Source organism: Ovis aries, chromosome 3 (genome assembly GCF_016772045.2).
Source record: "Ovis aries strain OAR_USU_Benz2616 breed Rambouillet chromosome 3, ARS-UI_Ramb_v3.0, whole genome shotgun sequence".
Classification (NCBI taxonomy): Eukaryota; Metazoa; Chordata; class Mammalia; order Artiodactyla; family Bovidae; genus Ovis; species Ovis aries.
Window position 1 is genome coordinate 101,773,183 of NC_056056.1, and position 21,978 is coordinate 101,795,160.

A 21,978-nucleotide genomic window follows, 5' to 3' on the forward strand; every position below is an offset into this window, starting at 1 on the left:
ACAGTTGTTTTTAGTCCCTTAGGCTGTGCTTAGTTGCTCAGTCGAGTCCAACTCTTTGCGACCCCATGGACTGTAGCCCACCAAGATCTCTGTCCATGGGGATTCTCCAGGCAAGAATACTAAAATGTGTTGCCATGCCCTCCTCCAGAGGATCTTCCCAACCCAGGGATCGAACGCTGGTTCTGCAATGCCTTTACCGTCTGAGCCACCAGGGAAGCCCTGAGTCCTTTAGGATTGCTTTGTATTTTGTTGCTATGGGAGACATGTGTCCAGGTGCAAGCACTGAAGCAGAGGATCCCAGGGTCCCAGCCTGTCTCTTGCAGACCTGATTCCCTTGGTTTAACACAGGGCTTCCCTGGTAGCTCAGCTGGTAAAGAATCCTCCTGCCACGCAGGAGACGCTGGTTCAATTCCTGGGTTGGGAAGATCCCCTGGAGAAGGGATAGCTAGTACCCACTCCAGTATTCTTGAGCTTCCCTAGTAACTCAGACAGTATAAAATCTGCCTGCAATGAGGGAGACCTGGGTTTGATCCCTGAACTGGGAAGATCCCCTGGAGGAGGGCATGGAAACCTGTTCCAGTATTCTTGCCTGGAGAATCCCATGGACAGAGGAGCCTGGTGGGCTACAGTCCATGGGATCGCAAAGAGTCGGACATGACTGAGTGACTAAGCGCACACAGACGGTTCACCAGGACCCTGGGCGTGGGCTGCTTGTCACAGTTCCGGGTGCCCCAGCAGTGCTTCTTTGTAACAAAAGACCAGTTACCAGCTATAGCACATTCTATCCTTTCAAAAACGCACCCTCCACTCTGAAAATTTAAAAACCGAATTCCACCTGTGTGCTAAGTCACTTCAGCAGTGTCCGACTCTGTGTGACCCCATGGACTGTAGCCCACCAGGCTCCTCTGTCCATGGGATTTTCTAGGCAAGAATCCTGGAGTGAATTGTCATGGCCTCCTCCAGGGGATCTTCCCAACTCAGGGATCGAACCCACGTCTCTTACATCTCCTGAATTGGTGGGCAGGTTCTTTACCACTAGCGCCACCTGGGAGACCCAAAAAACTGAATTAAGAGTCATGAGAACACTAAGCTTATCACACAGATGTAATAAGCAGACTCTTCATAAAACACACCTAAAGATCCTGGCTATGGACTGAATTTGTGGTGATAGACAAGATCGGGGTCTCCAAGGCGAAACAGCCCCTCCTTAAAGGGGTTCCAGGGGGACCTGCATGGCGCTGACTCCCCTCCATGACAAACGGCTTCCTGGCAAAGCAAGGCCCCTGATATTTATTACAAGCGAGGAGCTCATCATCAGTCACAGAAGCTCTTTCCATTTAGAAACAGCACAGCTCAGAAACCACTTTCCCTCTGCTCAGACACTCTTCACTCTCCCTGACTGTGTACATAGAATTTTTAAGGGGAGATTAATGTTTCAGTGCAACACATAAAAATGTAAACTAAAAGGTTAGGAGAAGATGTAGAGCAGTACTAAAACCCGGAGAGGAAATTAGAGAGCCCGGGCACCCGAGCACAGGCGGCTGCAGTGTTAGAATCACCTTGGGAAAGGAGGACTAGGGCTCTGGAAGGTCTGAGTGAGGAGGAGCAGCAAAGACAAGCTGGCCAAACCCACAGTCCTCTGTGCCCAGCAGATGGTGTCCCAAAACATTGGGGACATGTGAAAGGAGAAAATGCAGCTCCAGAGTGTCTTTTAAATGTGTGATTGAATAGCCTGTCTGCTGGCTCTAGTAACTGCTATAATTGCTGGCAGTGATGAGTCTAAATAATATTTGAAGATGTCTGCAACAACTGATATGACATGAAAATATCTGTGATTTCCACTGGTGACGCAGTCACAGATGTTGCAAGCAGTACACCTGCTGACCACTCCTCTGGTTTCCTGCCTTCGTTCGTCATTAAAGGAAATGTTCTGTTTCAGTGAGAGGTTAATGAAAATGGAGATGTAATTTCTTATCCATGCAAGTTCAGGGACCCCAGGATAAAAGCAGAGGTCCTCAATCTTCAGGGTTGAATGCCTGAAGATCTGAGATGGAGTTGATGTAATAATAATAGAAATAAAGTACACAGTTAAATGTAATGCACTTGAATCATCCCCAAACCATTTCCGCTCTGGGTCCTGGCTCATGAAAAAATAGTCTTCCATGAAACTGGCCCGATGCCAAAAAGGTTAGGGACTCCTGCTCCAGACCCTTTGCTTGGCAGAGACTACTGGCTCTGATAGTTTCACTTATGTTAAGTAGGGACTCAATGCCGCTATGAGCGAGCTTTGAATTTTTCTAGGAAAAGTGGTCTGTGTATTTCTGAAATTGTGGTTACCTCTGTCAAGCTGTACCAGTGTAATAAGATAATTCGATATATATGGTAATCGCATGTCCCAAAGACATGATCCCAAGAATGTTTCAAAATTACTTTGGTCAATTTCAATAGATACACTTATGATGAAGAAGAAAAGATTGTATGTGCTTGACAATATTTAATGTAATAATTTCCTTTCCTACAAGTGTTTAAAATCATGTTTAAAACCCTGGTAGTCCAGTAGTTAAGACTTCACTTTCCCAATGTAGGGGGTGCGGGTTCCTTCCCTGGTTGGGGAGCTAAGACCCCACATGCTTTGTGGCAGGGAAAAAAAAAAACACATAAAACAGAAGTGATACTGTAATGAATTCAATAAAGACTTTTAAAACGGTCCACATCAAAAAGTCTTTTAAAAAATAAAATAAAATCATGTAGTACATGCCTTAAAACTCAACATTCAAGAAACTAAGAGCATGGCATCCAGTCCCATCACTTCATGGCAAGTAGATGGTTTAACAATGGAAACAGTGACAGATTTTATTTTCCTGGGCTCCAAAATCACTGCAGATGGTGACTGCAGCCATGAAATTAAAAGACATTTGCTCCTTGGAAGAAAAGTATAACCAACCTAAACGGCATATTAAAAAGCAGAGAAATTACTTTGCCAACAAAGGTCCATATAGTCAAAGCCATGGTTTTTTCAGTAGTCATGTATGGATGTGAGAGTTGGACCATAAAGAAAGCTAAGCACCGAAGAATTGGTGCTTTTGAACTGTGGTGTGGGAGAAGACCCTTGAGAGTCCCTTGGACTGCAAGGAAATCAAACCAGTCAATCCTAAAGGAAATCAGTCCTGAATATTCATTGGAAGGACTGATACTGAAGCTGAAGCTCCAATACTTTGGCCACCTGATGTAAAGAACTGACTCATTAGAAAAGACCCTGATGCTGGGAAAGATTGAAGGCAGGAGGACAAGGGGACGACAGAGAATGGTATGGTTGGATGGCATCACTGACTCAATGGACATGAGTCTGAGCAAGCTCTGGGAGTTGGTGGTGGACAGGGAAGCCTGACTTGCTGCAGTCCATGGGGTTGCAAATAGTCGGACACGACTGAGTGACTGGACTGAACTGAGTGCATGCGTGCTAAATCAATTCAGCCGGGTCCAACTCTTTGCAACCCTATGGACTGTAGCCCACCAGTCCCCTCTGTCCACGGAAATCTCCAGGCAGTAATACTGGAGTGGGTTGCCGTTTTATCCTCCAGGGGATCTTCCCGACCTAGGGATCAAACCAGCGTCTCTTGTGTCTCCAGCATTGGCAAGTGGGTTCTTTACCACTGTAGCACCACCTGAGTACTGTATGTAAAATAATAGAGACTTCGAAATAGGGTTTCTTTACTCATGTGTCGAGAAACCATTACATTCAGACAATTAACATCCATCTCCAGCTTCAGTGTTTCATCCTCACTGGCTGAGCTACTTCTGATTCGCCCAAGGCAGTTTTCTAGAACACAGCTTCTCACTTCTAAGTCGTTGGATGCACAGTGCTTTTTAAACCAGAAAGCTGTCATCAGAAATTCTCTCCCTACACAAATGTGTTTGCATAGCATTAAGCATCTTGGTTTCTCATTTGTTCTAGAGGCCTACATTTGTAATTTCTGCACTGTGACCACCAACTAAGGATATTGCTTAAAAAATAAGAAGTGACCTTAATGGCTTGTTTGCAGTGATAGCCAACACATGCAATTAAGAAGTCATAAATGCAGGAAAAATGACTCTTTGTCCAATGAATTTACCTTACATTGCCTGACTCTGCCAGGTGGAGAATCATCCCAAGTTAGCAATGATTGAGTTCATTTTGGGCTAATGTGTCTTCCTACTCTTTTTGTTTCCACCTGAAGTCATAGAGAGAGCCCTATCCACATTACATACATTGTAAAGACCCAGATAGAAGTGACTCCCTTCTGTGATGGTCCACTTGGATGTATATTCAGACATAGACAATAGTTTTGAAGGTAAAATAAGGAACTAGAAATCAGAAAATGTCATTTCTAATGACTGTTTCAGTTCTTTGTATTCTGATCAATGCCTGGTTGCCTAACAATTGGAAGGTAGCTTCATGCTTGATTGTTCTGTGATTGTGTTATTCTCCGTGTGATAATTAGGGAGAAGGCAATGGCAACCCACTCCAGTACTCTTGCCTGGAAAAATCCCACAGCGGAGGAGCCTGGTAGGCTGCAGTCCATGGGGACACGACTGAGCTACTTCACTTTCACTTTTCACTTTCATGCGTTGGAGAAGGAAATGGCAACCCACTCCAGTATTCTTCCCTGGAGAATCCCAGGGACGAGGAAGCCTGGTGGGCAGCCATCTATGGGGTTGCACAGAGTCAGACACGACTGAAGCGGCTTGCAGCAGCAGCAGCAGCAGCAGCAGCAGGTGTTAGCTAAAGTCCTTTTGGAAGTAGAGCTCTCGTGTATCATTTAATTGAGTTTCCCATTACCTGCTGCTTGCGCTTGTTAGGAAAACAGTAAGTGGTTTGCTGTGTATTTTGAGATCCTTGGATGAAAAACTTGGGAAGTGAGAGTAGTATTCTTAGTCGTTTCGCTCCAGAATTACTCTTAATTCTGGGAGAATAAGTAAAGAAGCAATGAACAAGATGTGCTTGTTGTTTCTTACGGTCCTAATGCCATAAAATTGTTTCCTGGCACAAGAATTCCCAGTAAACATCTTCCTACCAGCAGGTTTTAAATGGGAGGTTTGGGTCATATATAAAACATTTCCTTCCCCTGTGCTGAGTGTGTGACATTCCATTACTGTGACTTCCTTTCTCAGCTTGGCAATACCAATAAATAAAAATGAAAAAATGCTCCGGTCGCCCATCTCACCCCTCTCCGACGCATCTAAACACAAATTCTCCGGCGAGGACTTAACTTCCTCCAGCAAATCCAACAGCAACGGTCTGTTTACTTCCACCTCCTCCAACAAAAAGCATAAGGCGGAGAGCCAGCTGCAGAGCCATGCCGCGGACCTCACGGTAGGTTGATGCCCTCCTGTCCCAGTTGAAACAGAAATGAAACCGAGCACAGCCCTTACTCTGCCTGTAACCCAGCTCGGTCTAAACTCCAGCTCAAGGCCCCTCAAGGCAGCCCTGAGTGCTGCTCTGGGAAGACCCAGCAAGAGCTGCCCTTTGCGTCTTGCAGAGGCTGTGGCAGAAAAAAAAAGAGGCGGTATTTTAAGCCTCTTCTGCTTAGGAACCTCTTTGGAGGACCTCATTTTCCATTCTGAAAAGAAACAGCCCCACCTTCCCCATGGGCCCACATGGACCCAGCTCCACCCCTGTGGATACTCACTGCATGTGAGTCCCTCTTTACGGATACTCTTTAAGAGTGGGCATCCCTGAACTGTGCATCCTCCAAGTCCTTTATTTAATTTCAAACTCTCCCCATTGTGCTTCTCAAAACCAGCAGGGCTTTATGAGGCAAGGAGAAATGAGACTTGGCAATAGGACTCTGCAAACAAACAGGGAAGGCAGCATTTTATGCTTTATCCAGTGACTCAAAGAAGCAAAAAAAAAGTTGTTAAGGTCCAACAAGAGCCACAGTCTTACTGAACGATCAGGAAACTAAGCCTCTTAGGCACCCTCATTTGAGAGCAGTTCTCTTTAGTTCTAGGATACAACAATCTGAGAAGGTCATATTAGGAAAATCGGAAATAAAAAGCAAGCAATTCAAATTTTAAACCAAGCACAACTTCTCTTTGCCTCTAGAGCTTTCTATTACAAGCAACTATGATGTGCAGAGAATCTTTAACCAATTATAGACTTTATTTCTACCTTCTTTCACTGAACAGGTGTTTATCAAGGAAGTACTTATTGTGTCCCAGGCACTCTGCTAAGCAATTGAGGTGCATTGCTAACCTAACAGATTCAGTCTCTGCCTGCAGGAAGCTTACAGTCGAGCTGTGGAGAGCCACTTAGACCAGGGTTCACACACACCCGTAATTTACTACTCTGTGTGCCAAAAAGGAAATGCCCAGAGTCCTAGAGCCTCTCATAACAAAGAGGCTTGATCCGCATGTAAAATCAGCCCATATTTCCACTCCACTTTAATTACTTCAGAGGAATCCATTTGAATCTCCTAACCAAAGACAGGGTGTTTTATGATCCAGATGATCAGCACACACAGTAGCTGCTCTTTATATATCTATATCTCCAGGGGGAGGAAAAAAAAGGATGTTTAAATTTTTCCCCAGATAGAGAGTGTTCCTTTTTAAAACACATCTTAAATAATTTCTTGCAATACCCCTCGGCTCTTCCTGTTCGTCACAGACAGCTGATGAGAACCAGTCAGTCTATGACCCGAACGTCTCGCGAAGGATGAACACAGCTCAGTGGTTCTGAGAGCTCCGGTCCTAGACCAGCACTCTGAAACTTGTGCAGAATGCATGTTCTCAGGCCCTCCCCCAGACCTACTGGGGCGGAGATGCTGGTGGTGGCACTCAGCTGTCTGCGTGTTAATGGTGACTCTGATGCAGCCAGTTTGGAGAACCGTGGGCCTAGCAACCGGGAAGAGTAGGAGCCTGAGTCCTAAGCCCCCAGCCTGCACCTGCAGTAGCCGTCCGCGCTTCGGCAGGTTCAGGATCTGGATGCGAGAGCAAGACTAAGGCCTCCCTGGTAATGTTGCCATGCGGGTGGCATCTGACCACACACGTACAAGCTTCCAGCTTGAGACCTGAAATGCACACGTTTCTCTTTCTTAATCGAAACAAAAAGCGCTATCACGTCTAACCTAGAACCCCAGCAATTCTAACGGGTTACTCCTTCAGCCAGAGGGCCAGTTTATCAAAGGCGGCTGTGTTTGTTTGTTGTCCAGAAAGCAGCTCACACCAATTCTGAAAACATCCTCCACAAGTCACGGCCGCAGACCGAGCCCTGGTCTCCAGGCTCCAACGGCCACCGGGAGTGCAAGAGGCAGAAACTCATCTTCGATGATATGTAAGTGTGGGGTCTTGTCGATATGGGGAAGGCCAGATAAGTGGGACCGGGGAGATGGTTTATATGTGTCTACAGATTAGACACATTAGTGTGGCCATTTCTGTCATGTGACCCAGTCAGTTAAATGTCACCCTCTCAAAGGAAATTGCTGAGTGCACCCCCGAGCCCTTGGCGGGGAGTGGTTTGAATGAATGGGACAGCCAGTGCTATCACAGTTGTATCCAGGATGCCAGAAATCTAAGGCAAATGGCATCAAGGAGTCTTATATTTCTGAGCACCTGCATTTGGGGCTGTATGCTACCAGAAAGAGGCATTTCTGTCTTTGTAAACTGTAACAGGCAAAGAAAAATAGTGATTCACTCCTGAAAGCTTTCTGTTCTCTAAAATGCTATAGTCTTTATAAAAGTGTAAATAATTCTTATACAGGAAAAATATCCTGTCATCCATCCCCCCATCATAGTGCCAAAACCCAAGTATTTCATTCCCAGCATCAACTTAGGAGGAGAAACAAAAGAAGAACATGAATAAATATAGCATCCTGGAATGCTCGGGAGATGCTGAAAATGACACATGAGAAAATTATTTAGGCTCTTAGGGAAAAAATATGTGTCAAGGACAAGCCTCGAGGGCAGGAGATATGGTTTCAAGAGTTTGGCTTGAATCCCATTTTCAACTTCTACTGTCCAGCAAGCATACAATTGTGTATCTGTGGGAGGCACGCCCTTAAATCCCCAGCGGGGACCAACAGACAACAGTGAGAGGTCTCCCCTGCCCTCTGACTGCTGACCGTCCAGCGGAGGGGACAGACTGTAAACCACGCGCCCCACCCACAGTCAGAAACCAAAATGGTGCTAAATGTCTCTGAGTCCCTGCTTCCTAACCAGAAAAAGTGAGGCATGACACTGGTCTCCTGGCAGGTCCCCTGAGACCCGGTGAGATGGCCTCTTCTCAGAGTGACCACCTGGAGAGGCGGAAGCTGTCTCTTCCACCCCCATCTTCCTCCCAGCCTTCTCTCCCACCCTGTCTTTACCAAGAGTGTAGACAAGGTCTGTTTCTTCATGTCCAAGAAACAGGAATACTAAGTTGTCTTCCTCAGGCCCTGCGTGGACCTCATTAAGCTAACGAGGAGCTAGACTTCGAGGACTGAGAGCCAAATCCAGAGTCTTTGTTCCTTCGTTGGACACACTCCCAGATGACTGAGTTTAGTAAAGTGTAAGGGTGGCCCAGGAGGACGTGTGTGTTTCTCCTCTTCCTGTGATCGCGCCTGCACTCAGCCCCACACACATTGTCCCCTGACCCTCACCAGCTCCCCTTCCCTCATCTCACTGCCCTGGGCAGCCAGAGCCAGAGAAGTGGTAATTAATCCCCAGGGTGAAGGGCGTGTAATCCAATCCGACAGTCAACTCCATATATAATTAGTGTTTGGGGGTGTAAATTGTTCAAAGGGAGCTTTAACCGTTAATAAAAACCGGCAGTTGGCATTGTGCTTAATGACAGTATGGAAATTTACATTTGGAAGATGTAGGAATCTTTTGATTTTCATCTTAATTAAGGATGTTCTCCCTAATATTAAGAAACAAATTGAAGGTAAAGTAGTTACTATACAGATGGGTCAGCCTCTGTATCCTTTAGCTTGAAACTCAGTTCCTAAAGGAATGAAAAACAGTTATACTTGTCTTATAGGTCAAGTCTTTATAAGAATGGAAATGTGGCTCTGTACATCATTCAAACCAAGCTTGCTGAGGTTTTGGGTCCCAAACCTCCCCTATTCATCTCAAGAAGCTTGCTGAGGAGGAGGGATAGACTAGGAATTTGGGGTTAGGAGAGGCAAACTAGTGTATATAGGATGGATAAACAGCAAGATCTTTCTGTATAGCATATTCTCTATCCTGGGATAAACCATAGTGGAAAGGAGTACAAAGAAGAATATACGTATGCGCATAACTGAGTCACTTTGCTGGGCAGCAGAAATTAACGTTGTAAATCAGCTATGTTCAGTGAAAAATAAATTAAAGAATAGTGCAGATATGATGAAAGATCTGATGATAGGGAACAAAAAAAGAAGAGAAGGACTAAGACTTTGTCATAGTCTAACAAAGTGAGCATACACACACATTCAACAGTAAGGTACCCAGAGCATCAAACATATCAAGGGCGTGGTGTTTAAACACACACATATGGGAAATTAACATGTAAGGCATTTTCCAAAGCATAGACCAGAAAACTAAGTCTAAAACAGCAACAGCTAAATGGTCCTACGTGGACCTGCAGCTCCTTGGACTGTTTACAAGAGGAAATGTCTCTCAATCTGCTGAGACGGTGGCTAATGTAATTTTGTCCCTATCTGTATCAAACCAAGAGGCTGTTATCATGCATTCTTCCCATTAGCAAACTGTGATTTTTCTGGCTGACAGCGACAATAAAACTGTTTCTCCTTTTATGGATATAGATAGAATTTTTAAAAAGCCCTCTTACATATCCATCATACGGAGAGAGAGACATCTTCCAATTGCCATGTGTCCCAATTGATTTGAAATCCGTGACAGTAAAAGAAACACGTGGCTCAAACAGCCACTCAACCACTGAACTGAGAAAATCGTGGGGAAATTCTTCAGGCTTGAAAAGCAACAGCAGGCACTGTCTGTTCCTCGGAACAATAAAAATATGGGTCTTAAGAGATCACTGGGCTAGGAAGTCCCCTAAAAGTGTGTGAAGTGTTCAGCCGGTGTGTGCTGAGGTCCAGGAGCGGGAGTGGGGGTATCTGCTTCATTCCTTCAGTTATTAATTCAGGGAAGATGGCGGTACATGGGCAGCCTCTCTAGGAAACTCCTCTGCGATTTCAGCCTCCTGCTTTCTCTCCGCTCTGCACCGGCTTCAAGGACCATGACCTGGCTCCTGTCACTTTCCTTGACTTCTCCTCACTGCAGGTGTCAACAGGCAGTGACATGAACAAAGAGAGACCACCAGAAGGAAAGAAAGAACTAGAGCATTGGCACCAAAATGATTTAGAGCTGATAGAAATCCAGTTATTGCATTCCCAAAAGTAACAGTTGCCATCGTGCCATTTCACTTTCAGAGCTACATCCCGTAGCTTTAAAAAAAAAAAATAGTAAACTCATCCTTTTGTATTATAAATACTCGTTAATGGTTGAATACACGTGCCTTTCAGACAACAGCCAGAATACAGCAGGCATTCCAATAACAACTGTTGAGTCACCCTAAATGGAATCACATTCTGGGGGAGCGGGGGTGAAAATGTTAGTTGCTCAGTCACGTTTGTCTCTTTGCAACCCCATGGACTGTAGCCCGCCAGGCTTCTCTGTCCATGGAATTCTCCAGGCAAAAATACTGGAGTGGGTCGCCGTGCCCTCCTCCAGGGGATCTTCCCAACCCAGGGATTGAACCCAGGTCTTCTGCACTGCAGGCAGATTCTTCACCATCTGAGCCACCAGGGAAGCCTGCTGGGTGCAAGGGGCAGTGCCTACACCTTTTTTTTCTTTTTCTTTTTTCCATGAGTGTAAGGAATTACTACAGGCAAGTCAATTTAAATTCATAGGCTTCCAGCCCCTTTTCCTAGGTTACTTACCAATTCAGCAGGTACCAGGTGGTGCCTTCAGAATGGAGATAGAACTGAACAGAATAACTTATTTTTAAAATGTGATCCAGATCAGCCTATCCTGCAGGCTCAGATGGGAGGCAGTGATGACTGCACCTCCTCCTCCCCTGACGTTTAGCCGTTTAGCCGTGTGCCACTTTCACTCCTCAGCAGGGTTGGGGTTTTTTTTAAGCTTCTTATTTTGTATTAGGGAATAGCCAATTCACAATGTTGTAATAGCTTCAGGTGAACAGCAAAGGGAGGCAGCCATCCATAGACCTGTGTCCATTCTCCCGCAAACTCCCCTCCCATCCAGGCTGCCACATAACCCTGAGCAGAATCCCCTGTGCTATAATCCTTGCTGGTTATCCGTTTTAAATATGATGGGGCTTCTCCAGTGCTCAGTGGGTAAAGGACATACCTGCAGTGCAGAAGACACATGAGATGAGGGTGTGGTCCCTGGGCTGGGAAGATCCCCTGGAGAGGGGGATGTCAGCCCACTCCAGTATCCTTGCCTGGAAAATCGCATGGACAGAGGAGCCTGGTGGGCTACAGTTCATGTGGTTGCAGAGCGTCAGATGTGTGCGTGCAAGCTGTCTCTTCAGTCGTGTCCGACTCTTTGCAGCCCCATGGACTGCAGCCCACCAGGCGCCTCCGTCCATGGGATTCTCCAGACAAGAATACTGGAGTGGGTTGCCAGGCCCTCCTCCAGGGCATCTTCCCAACCCAGGGATCAAACCCATGTCTCTTATGTCTCCTGCATTGGCAGGCGGGTTCTTTACCACTAGTGCCACCTGGGAAGCCCAAAAGAGTCAGACAGGACTGAGCAACTAGGCATCCACACGACGTTTTAAATATAGCAGTGTATACATACGGATCCCAAGCTCCCTTATCATCCCTGCCCACAGCCTTCCCTTTGGCAACCGTAAGTCCATTCTATAAGTCCATGAGTCTCTGTTTTATAAGTAAGTTCGTTTGTATCATTTCTTTTTAGATTCCACATGTAAGGGATGGTATCCAATATTTCTCCTTCTCTGTCTCACTATTCACTCAGTATGACAATGTCTAGGGCCATCCATGTTGCTGCAAATGGCATTATTTCATTCATTTTAATGGGCAGCTCTGGTTTTAAGGTGACACTGGTGTGATTACCAAACTTTTGTTTCAAAAATCTGTTAGGAATTTATGTCCATGAGTGACAGCACTTCATTCAACCCAAAGCCTAGAAACCGATCTTATTAGTGCAAAGCCATGAGCTATAAATCACTTGGTGTCATCACTAGTGACGGGAGAGTTATTGGCGGTGGAAAATCTAGGGAACAGCTGTGTCACGAAGGCCTCGGTGCAGACGTCTGAGCACAGCTGATGGTGAAGCGCTTGGCCTCCGTTCCCCCATGCCATATTGCTGTGCCAGGGAGCCAGAGAACCCCAGGTGCCAACCTGCCTGCCGCTTCCAGAAGGATGTGCCGACTGTTGCCCACATTTCACAAGGAAGAGTCAGTCACGATTGTCACATTCAGCCAAACCTCCGAACGCCCCATCTGTCCCCATGGCATCAATTACAGGAGCCCAGCTACTGAAACCTCCAGACGCCAAGAAAAGACTCCCTTGCCACGCGATGCTGAAACCGTGGCCTGTGCCATGTGGCTGGCAGGTCAGGAAGATGAAGTTGGCACTTATGATGTCATGATACTTAGCATTCTTATAGCTGAAAGGATTTTAATTTTATAGATGATGGAAGACTCCTGTAAGTGAAAGGTCAGGTGATTTATTCAAAGGACCCCAACTGAAATCCTTATGTAGGTGATATTAGATCAAGGCAAGGCACTCCTGTGGTGGGCTGGCTGTGACCATTCCCCTCCCGAGGGGCACCCCCGCTTCCCATCGCTTCAAAGCTGGACCGCACCCTTTCTGATAATACCATTCCTGTGCCTTTCTTTCTTCATATGGAATTTTTTTCCCTTATGAAGTCCCTCTCAGCCAAGGTTTTTTTGTTTGTTTGTTTTTAGTCACAACAGAGGGAAAGAGGGAACAAAAGGATTTGGCCAGAGGTTGGGAGGGCAAGAATGGTGGACAGGGCCTTTCAGATCATTCTGATTGAAATCTGAGCCCTCTGATCCTTTGAAGGGCTTTGTAAAATGATTTTATCTTACCTGTAACACCTGGAGAAGAACAGCAATCAAATTGATGAGTTTCCACTTAAACAGGAAGCTGCTTATGATAGGGTGACAACAGCCTGCCACGTTTAGCCTGCGTGTCCCGGAAAGCACGTGTTATTTTCTACGTGTGGCCGAGAGAGGAGCCTCCTGTGAGAGCCTGCGACCTGTAGGAGACACGACGAATGATCGCTCATGTTTCTGAGAAGCCAGGGATTTAGGGGTCCCAGCCAACATCAAGAGCATAGAAACAAAAGCTGCATTTGAATCCTTGTGCTTAAAAGCTAATGTGCTTAGTTGCTCGGTCACCCCATGGACTATAGCCCACCAGGTTCTTCCGTCCATGAAATTCTCCAGGCAAGAATACTGGAGTGAGTTGCCATTCCCTTCTCCAGAGGATCTTCCTGACCCAGGGATCGAACCCATGTCTCCTGCATTGCAGGCAGATTCTTTACTGTCTGAATCACTAGGGAAGCTGTAAGCAGCCTTCTCACTTCTTTCTGGAAGCACTCATAAAGCCAACGGCAGCAATGGGGCCCCTGGCTATGAAGTGCCCTCAGCCACAGCATTCATGGAAAACAATTCCTCCACTTCTTACACGTTCTTCTTAGGGAAGAAAGAACCTCACAGCTTGGGCCATGGTAACACCTGCAGGACTTATCAGATAACAGGCTGACAGGCTCTCAGATGATGAATTCATTTGGTGTGCAGTTGCCTCGTTGTCTGATTTGGATTCCAACTCCCTGAGAAAATTATCTCGACTTGTGCGGTGCCAGGGAACCTGTTTGTTCAGACACGTCAGGCTCTCCGTCTCTGCCAGTTTTTACAAAGCAGGCTGGCTCTGCCGGGTTGGAGGGGGGTGGGTACGGGCGTTTCACAGAGGTAAGAGTCCCAGAAAGCTGCCTGCCAGCCTGTCCGTGGGAGAGCATTCGGTTCCATGTCAGTCACGCAGGAGAACAAAGCATCAGGGCGCTGTGATACTCCCAGGCCAGCAGAAACGAGAGGGTGGCTCAGACCTACTGCTGCTTAGAACTAAGGCCACGTGTGTGCTGGTGGGGCCGCTGGGAGGAGAGGAGGACGTTGCTGTCTGGATCCTGTGGTCACGTTACTTTTGGTGCCAAGAGCTCTTATAACAGAGATACGTGTGGCTCAGCCTAGGTTTTCAGATGCTCCAAGCCCGGGTTCTGAAGAGCCCCGGAGATGCGGTCAGTCACATGCGTGATGTTTAACTGTACTTTTCTTAGGCTTTCTCACAGATTAGCATCACATACCATCACCCTGAGAAACAATGTGAAGAATGTTATTATCACAATAAAAAGCCAAACTCTAGGTTTTCCACATTAAAAAAAAAAAAAAAGAAGAAGACTCGAGGAAAACTCGGTTTGAACACTGAGATAACTGGGTTTCGTTTTAGGGCCTCTGCAGTCTTATATTCTGTAGCTGCCACAATGGTGACAACCGTTTTATCTTCCTGCTGACTTGAAGGTCACCACCAGAGTGACGCCTTCCTGACAGCACGTGTCTATGGCGTTGCCGGGCAATCTGGGTGACGTCCCATCATCCAGTTGCCTTTATAATGATCTGACCTGGAACCAACACTCTAGAAATCACCTGAGAGGGAGAAAAAGGGCCAATCGGCAGGCAGTCTTCAGTGAGTCAGTGCAGTAAGATACAAAGATGAGAATTCTCATGTGCTCCTAGATAGGCCCTGATAGTACATTTCTTCAGCATCTCAGGTCAATCTTGTCACTCCTGTGATACAGTCAGAAAATAGATGTGTTACTTATCCACATACACTATTGTGAGAGTCTGTGACTCAGACTCCATCTCAGGTTTAAAGAATACATTTACACACTACAGATAAAAACAGCACTGATGGCGGCATCCATATGGGGAATTCGAGGCCACTGCCGCCCTGGGGATAACTTAAAAGGCTAGTAAAAACGAAGATGCCTTGGCTTATTACCAGGATTCTTTCATGAAAACAAAATGCATTTGAAAAAATGATGATCTGTCAGTGACAAGGTCTACAAAAAAGAGGGCAAGAGAAAAATGACCAAACTCCTCTATTTGAGTGTGGGACAGATAATGATGCAGAGAATATCAGGTTGCCATGGAGATGTTCTGTGGCTCGTTGGCTTCGAGGCTGCACCCCATCAGAAGCCAACACACTCTCTCTCTTCTAAACTCGAAATGTGAATGCACGGGGGACTCATTTCTCTTCTACCATGTACCTACAACAACAAGGTGGGAAAGATCAAAGAGGTCTGCGGCAGAGCCCGCACTGAAAATATTCCAGCTGCCAATTTGCACACGTGCAATGACTGCAGCCCGGGACAGCTCAGAAGGTAGTTAAATGCCTGGAAGCGAAGTGCGAACAAGAAGTGGTATCTGAGATCAGGAAAGACACAGCTGAGCATGAACCAAAATTACCAAGAAGGCTTTTTGTTGTTGTTCAGTCACTAAGTCATGTCCAACTCTCTGTGACCCCATGGACTGCAGCACGCCAGGCCTCCCTGTCCTTCACCGTCTCCCAGAGTGTGCTCACGCTCATGTCCGTTGAGTCAGTCATGCTATCCAACCATCTCATCCTGTTGCTGCCTTCTCCTCCTGCCTTCAATCTTTCCCAGCATAAAGGCCTTAGGGGCTGAGAATTTGAGAGACGAGCAACATCTGGCTCACTGTAAGCATTTCGTGAAGGAGCAGAGAGGAGGGTGTTCTAGGGAGGAGGGAAGGGATGAGCAGGGCTTCTAAAACAGCGCTGAAATGTTGACCAGCCAGGGAGCACACCACTCACTGTGGTTGAGGGACTTGGTGAGTAAGTAATGCAGTGAAGAGGGTTAGGCAAGCTTACTAAGGACCAGGACTGGGATTCAGTTTCAGAGGCTCTGGAGTTTGATTTTAGATCTATGAGTAGGGTGGTGATATATAACGAAAGCCATGTTTTACAAACGTTGCTCAAGAGTTAAAGCTCAGGAGAGACGGGACAGGAGTCAAACTCGAGGCCGGGAGAGGTGATGAAAGCCTGGACCTGGGTGGATGTGGTCCTTGAGGAAAGAAGGGGATATTGACGAGGAAGCGTTCATAGCATGTGATAGCAGCAGGGAGGAAATGGATGGAGGTACGGCAGCTCCTTTCCTGAACAGGTAGGCTGCAGGACCCCATCTGAACTCAGGAGTCAGACCTGACTTCTAGCTAGCGATAGATCTGGTCTTCTGGTCTGGGGCATTCAGCAAAAAGACAAAAAATATTGCAGAGGATTTTAAGATATGAGCCTACTCTGTATGGCGCTATTATGGTGGCTATGTGGCATCCTACAGTTTTCAAAACCCATAGAATGTGCCCCACCAAGAGTGCATCCAAATGTAAACGACAGACTTCAGGCGATAATGACATGTTAGTTTAGGGTTTTTAATCTGGCTGTGCCAGCATGTGGGATCTTTTCGTGCAGCATGAAAACTCTTGGTTATGGCATGTGGGAATCTAGTTCACCAACCAGGGACCAAACCGGGGCCCCCTGCAGTGAGAGCTTTGAGTCTTAGCCACTGGACCATCAAGGAGGTCACTCAGTTTAGGTTTATCAATTGTAACAAATGGGCTGCTCAATTGAGGGGGGTTAGTAGTAAGGGAGGCTGAGCACGTGTACCAAGTGGTTTATGGGGACTCTGTATTTTCCACTTCATTTTGCTCTGAGCCTAAAACTGCTCAGAAAACTTGACAGTCTATTAAAAAACAAGAACAAAAATAATGTAAATTGCCAGAGTTGGCATCAAAGACCCAACAGATAGCCAGTATGTGTTCAAAGGTCAATCTGTGGACAAAGAAGAATAAACCACCATGAAAAGCAACCAAAACGTCATTCAAATGGAATAAACACAGAGGAAATAAATTGGAGAAAGAAGAGGTGGTCGAAGCTGGGCCCTCCTTTGAAGGAGCCCACAGCCTTCACCCACCAGTGCAGATCCGTCAGGATGAAAGGAAGGGCTCAGGCCTGTGTGGCAGGGAGAGCATGAAGGGATCATGACCCAGAGACGGGAGTTTCATCATACACATAAGGGGGGCCCTGCAGCCACGTTCCTATTTCCTTGTTGGGAAAGTTAAATATTCCCAGCGTGTTACCACAAGGGCTGATGATATTTTATGGGCAAGAAGAGACAGAAAACCAAGGTCTTTCTCTTGCTTCTGTGATTTGTGACCCAAGATTAAGTATTTGCTTTGATCCTGGTTTGTCCCTTTGTTTGATTGATTAGACCATTCAAATGAGGATCACCGCTTTGGATGGTAATGTCATTGACACGATCTGTGTGATTTTTTTAAGCATTTTGACCTCTTAGAATAAAAGGATGCTCTGGCTACCTAATATTGTAGTATGGAAAAAGACCCGTTAGAATCTGAAAGAAGGCAGTTCAAAATAAGTATGTTAAATAGACTACACAGTGTATGATTAATATCACTACTAACATCTTATCTCTCATTCAGGGCGTGGTGCCCTATGTTGAGTATTCATGAATAGGTCAAGTTTATTGATTACAAAAAGACCCATAATACACAAAAAGTTTATACTGATGGTACTTAAACTATGTAGATTTTTTAAAATCCACCTGACGAAGAACTGTAAGGTGCTGTCTGATGAGAGGTTTAGTGTAACTTGGGGTCATTTCACAGTCTCAGATTCGTCTCTGGATGAATTACCTTCATCTTGCAGCAGAGTCTGGTTATTGCTTTAATAATGCCCATGCCTGGGGTTAAATGTTTACCAGCCAGCTAATCAGAACTCAAGAGAATACAAGCCGTGTTTGCATTGTGACAAGGTAGACATCATTTTGCAATTAGTTTCATTACACCTGGAATGTAATCACTGCAGTATCACCTCTTTTCATTTCTCACTGCAAAGCTTTAAAATAATTATAGAGACACATACAATCTTAGGTACCAGTGATGCAAACAAACAACACCGATTTTTATAAGGCTAGACAAATACACACACCTATGCACATCTATACAATTATTATATCTTTGCCATCTTTATATCAAAAGTGGATTGTTTTATGTAAATGTCATGTGAAATAAGATTTTGCATTTTCTTAACCATGAGATAAAAAAATCTGACTTACAAATTAGGCACTGGGGATCCATGTTAAAAAATCACTGTAAATGTATATATTTATCTGCATATATTGAGCATGTTTTGAATTGCTAACTTAAGAGCAATATAGTGGTGGTCTTTTACATATAGGCAGTAGTTTGGAAATACAAAAAAATATATATACTTGATTCCATCTTGAGCAGAGTCTTGAAATTGTGGTTCAGGTTTGAGCAAAGGAAAGAATATTTGCTGAAGATCTTACACTTGCACAGGGATGATGCTTCGTGTCACTCTCTCCTTGTAGGCCACGCAGTGCAGATTATTTTATGCAAGAAGCTAAGCGAATGAAGCATAAAGCAGATGCGATGGTAAGACCTTTTCTCTCCAGATCTGTTCCTCCAAATTACGTTTGTACCGCAGCTTCATCGCTGGGGCAGCATAGCCAGGGTAATTATAAAATCTATTACAAGGATGGCTGGGTCTGTTAAATGCAGAAGTGTTTATATAATCCAGTGCTCATGGCCCGATAAATTATGACCTCAACTAATAATGTCTGACTTGGAGGAAGCCCTGGATAAACAAATATTTCAATTTAGGCCTAAAGTTTGAATGGGAACCAGAGGCAATGGAATCAGTGGGTGGTAGTTTTTTGTTTTGTTTTGTTTTGTTTTCCCTTAAAAAAAAAAAAAGGTTTGCATTTTTCTCCCTTGTTAGCCTGGCCAATCCTTGGCTTGGTCCCAGGATCAAATCCCTTTTCAAAAAGACTTTTGTTCTTCATGTGTACCTGCCAAAGTAAATACTTCCTCTGAAACTGGACAACCAAGAAAGTATTACACACACACACGACCGTAAAGTTACTATGATTTGATGTTTTCAAAGAGTAAGTTTTCTTATTTGGGAAAGCTTAATGCCTTCAGGCAAGAGATAGAAAACTTCTGATTTTTTTCTGTAAGAGACATATGGTTGTCCCATCTGAAAATCTCATCCTAAAGGACCCCTTCTTCCCTGGTCATTTCAGTTCTGCCCTCCTCCAGCATCCATAACTGAAATCAGGGCACTAGAGATGAGTAAGGCATCTCAAATGACCTTCAGTTCAGTTCAGTCGCTCGGTCGTGTCCGACTCTGAGACCCGATGGACTGCAACATGCCAGGCCTCCCTGTCCATCACCACCTCCTGGAGTTTACCCAAACTCATGTCCTTTGAGTTGGTGATGCCATCCAGCCATCTCATCCTCTGTCATCCCCTTCTCCTCCTGCCCTCAATCTTGCCCAGCATCAGGGTCTTTTCCAATGAGTCAGTTCTTCGCATGAGGTGGCCAAAGTATTGGAGTTTCAGCTTCAACATCAGTCCTTCCAATGAACGCTCAGGACTGATCTCCTTTAGGATGGACTGGTTGGATCTCCTTGCAGTCCAAGGGAGTCTCAAATGACCTTCAGAGTATTCTTCCAGGGTTGCAGATGCATAAACTGTAACCTCACCCTCCCCAATGCTACTGAGGTTGCCCGCCAAGCATTTATTAGTATGAAGCTCACTGCCTGGGTCCACTGGTATACAGGGGAAATAATCACAGCATATCAGAAAATACAGAAGGGAAGTAGGAGGTGGAGTTCTTATCCTCACAATCCCACAGTCTGATGGAGCACGGGTCCCCAACCCCTGTGCCACAGACCACTATGGGTCTGTGATTCGTTAGGAACCAGACTGCACAGCAGGAGGTGAGTGGTGGGCAAGCAAAGCTTCATCTGTATTTCAGCTGCTGCCCATCGCTCACTTTACTGCCTGAGCTCTGCCTCCTGCAGGTCAGCAGCAACATTCTATTCTCTTAGGAGTGTGAACCCTACTGTGAACTGCAAGTTCAGGGGATCTAGGTTGTGCGCTCCTTATGAAAATCATCCCCAAACCATGCCCCGACTCCAGTCTGGAAAGATTGCCTTCCATAAAACTGGTCCCTGGTGCCAAAAAGTTTGGAGACCTCCATGATGGGGAGGCCTGGTTGCCAGTGGAAGCCAGTGCATGGGCACACTGAATTTTAAAGCTGGAGGCTTCCCGCCTGAATCTTCCAAGGTTTACCAGGATTCTTCCTTCCGTGTCACCTTGCCCAGCCTGGCCTTTCCCAGTGACACTGCTACAACCACACTGGCCCCCTGCCGCCTCCAAGCACACCTGCCTTGTGCCAGCCAGTGGGCTTTGCACCTGCAGAGGGCACGCTGACAGTATCTCGTAGACACACACTCTCACTGTCATGCATACTCACACCTTCAGTGTCCTCCCCAGATTCCACCAGACCATGCTTTCCCTTCCTGGGTCGCCTTCTGAGTCCCTTCAGGTCTCCTCCTGGAGGCCACCCGGCCTCCCTGTAGCCCTGTCACTTGCTACCTCCTGCCCTCCCTTTGGCATTGGGCTCCTTTGCATTCCACTAGTTAATCATGGACTCCCTTCCACTTTGAGCTATCTCATGAGTGCACTTTTTTTTTTCTCTCTAAATACATGTTCCTAGAAGGAGCTTTCGTGTGTCAAGTGCAAATCACACAGAATCGGGTACTTCAGGAAATACTTGTTGAAAGAAATGACTTCCTTAATCTAAAAGCACTGCCAAGAAATACTCCTCTTAGGGTTAAAGCTGTTTCAATTTTTGATTTGCTAACACAGGAGAGTTTCACCTTACATTTCCATTTCCTAAGGTGTCATGAATAATGAGAGGGTTTTGTTTTTTTTTTTTTTTTTAGAGGCAAGACTTAGATCAGTAGTTAAGACTCTCTGTAATTCTGTTTTGTTTCATGAATGAATGTTTGAAAACCTGGGAGATTATCCAATCCCAATTTAGAATGTGCCATCCATCAAGAGTGAGAATGTACAGAAACACGAATCTGACGTGTACATTTAGATTTATGAGAACTTAAGAATGTAAAGCTGATACAGGGAAAGATTAACGTAAGTTTAGAGGGTCTACAGTCCCCCACAAAGGCTTCCCCTGTGGCTCAAATGGTAAAGAACACAGGAGACACAGGTTCAACTCCTGGGTCGGGAAGACCCCCTGGAGAAGGGATTGGCTACCCACTCCAGTATCCTTGCCTGGAGAATCCCGTGGATGGAGGAGCCTGGAGGACTGTAGTCCATGGGGTCACAAAAGAGTTGGACAGGACTTAGCAACTAAACAACAGCAACAGATGCTCCCAAATCAGTTCTACTGATGCTCAGCATTGTATCCAATGAGCATTGATGCCATTCCTTGAGCTATGCCTCCCCTCCCTGTCTTTCCTCTCCCTTGGGGTGAGGTCCTATTCATGAAACAACTGAAAAACATATGACTACGCAGAGGTGTGGAGATGTATTGGTTTGGCCACAAAGTTTGCTTTGGGTTTTTTTTGTTGTTGTTGTTCGATGTTACAGAAAAACCCAAGTGCACTTTTGGACCATCCTAATAGGTGTCACAAACAGTGTAAAAGATAATAACCAAGGCCTTAAATTGTCCAAGTGGGAGTATACCATAAAAATGTGAAAACTGTCACATAGAGTCAGAGTACACACATATATCAATATTTAGCACAACAGCAAGGACCAAGGAGTGAAGCTGATTTGACCATTAGGAGTTAAGAAAGAGAACAAGAAAAACTAGAGCAGCTATGAAGTTCTGTGCAATTCTGATTGTGATATGGATTTGGCGTAACTCTGTTTAACCATTCACGCACTTGCCCTAAACCAGCAGGAATCTGTGAAAATAACTCGAGAAGGAATTACCTTATTTCTATTTTTTTCTGGGTTCCATTCGCAAGTGTTTGGAACTTTAAAGTCGAGTTTCTCAAATAAAGTCTATAGATTTTGTGACAA

General features: G+C 45.5%; 1 protein-coding gene across 9 annotated transcripts in view; it reads left to right on the plus strand.

Annotated features, from left to right (window-relative positions):
- Positions 1–21,978, plus strand: part of AFF3 (ALF transcription elongation factor 3) — a 628,609-nt gene that overhangs the window by 581,280 nt on the left and 25,351 nt on the right. For all 9 annotated transcript variants that reach the window (XM_060412422.1, XM_042246414.2, XM_042246415.2 and 6 more), the window contains 3 exons: positions 5,152–5,353; positions 7,191–7,312; positions 18,454–18,517. In XM_060412422.1, the coding sequence (XP_060268405.1) occupies positions 5,152–5,353; positions 7,191–7,312; positions 18,454–18,517 (388 nt within the window). The remainder of the gene's footprint in view (positions 1–5,151; positions 5,354–7,190; positions 7,313–18,453; positions 18,518–21,978) is intronic.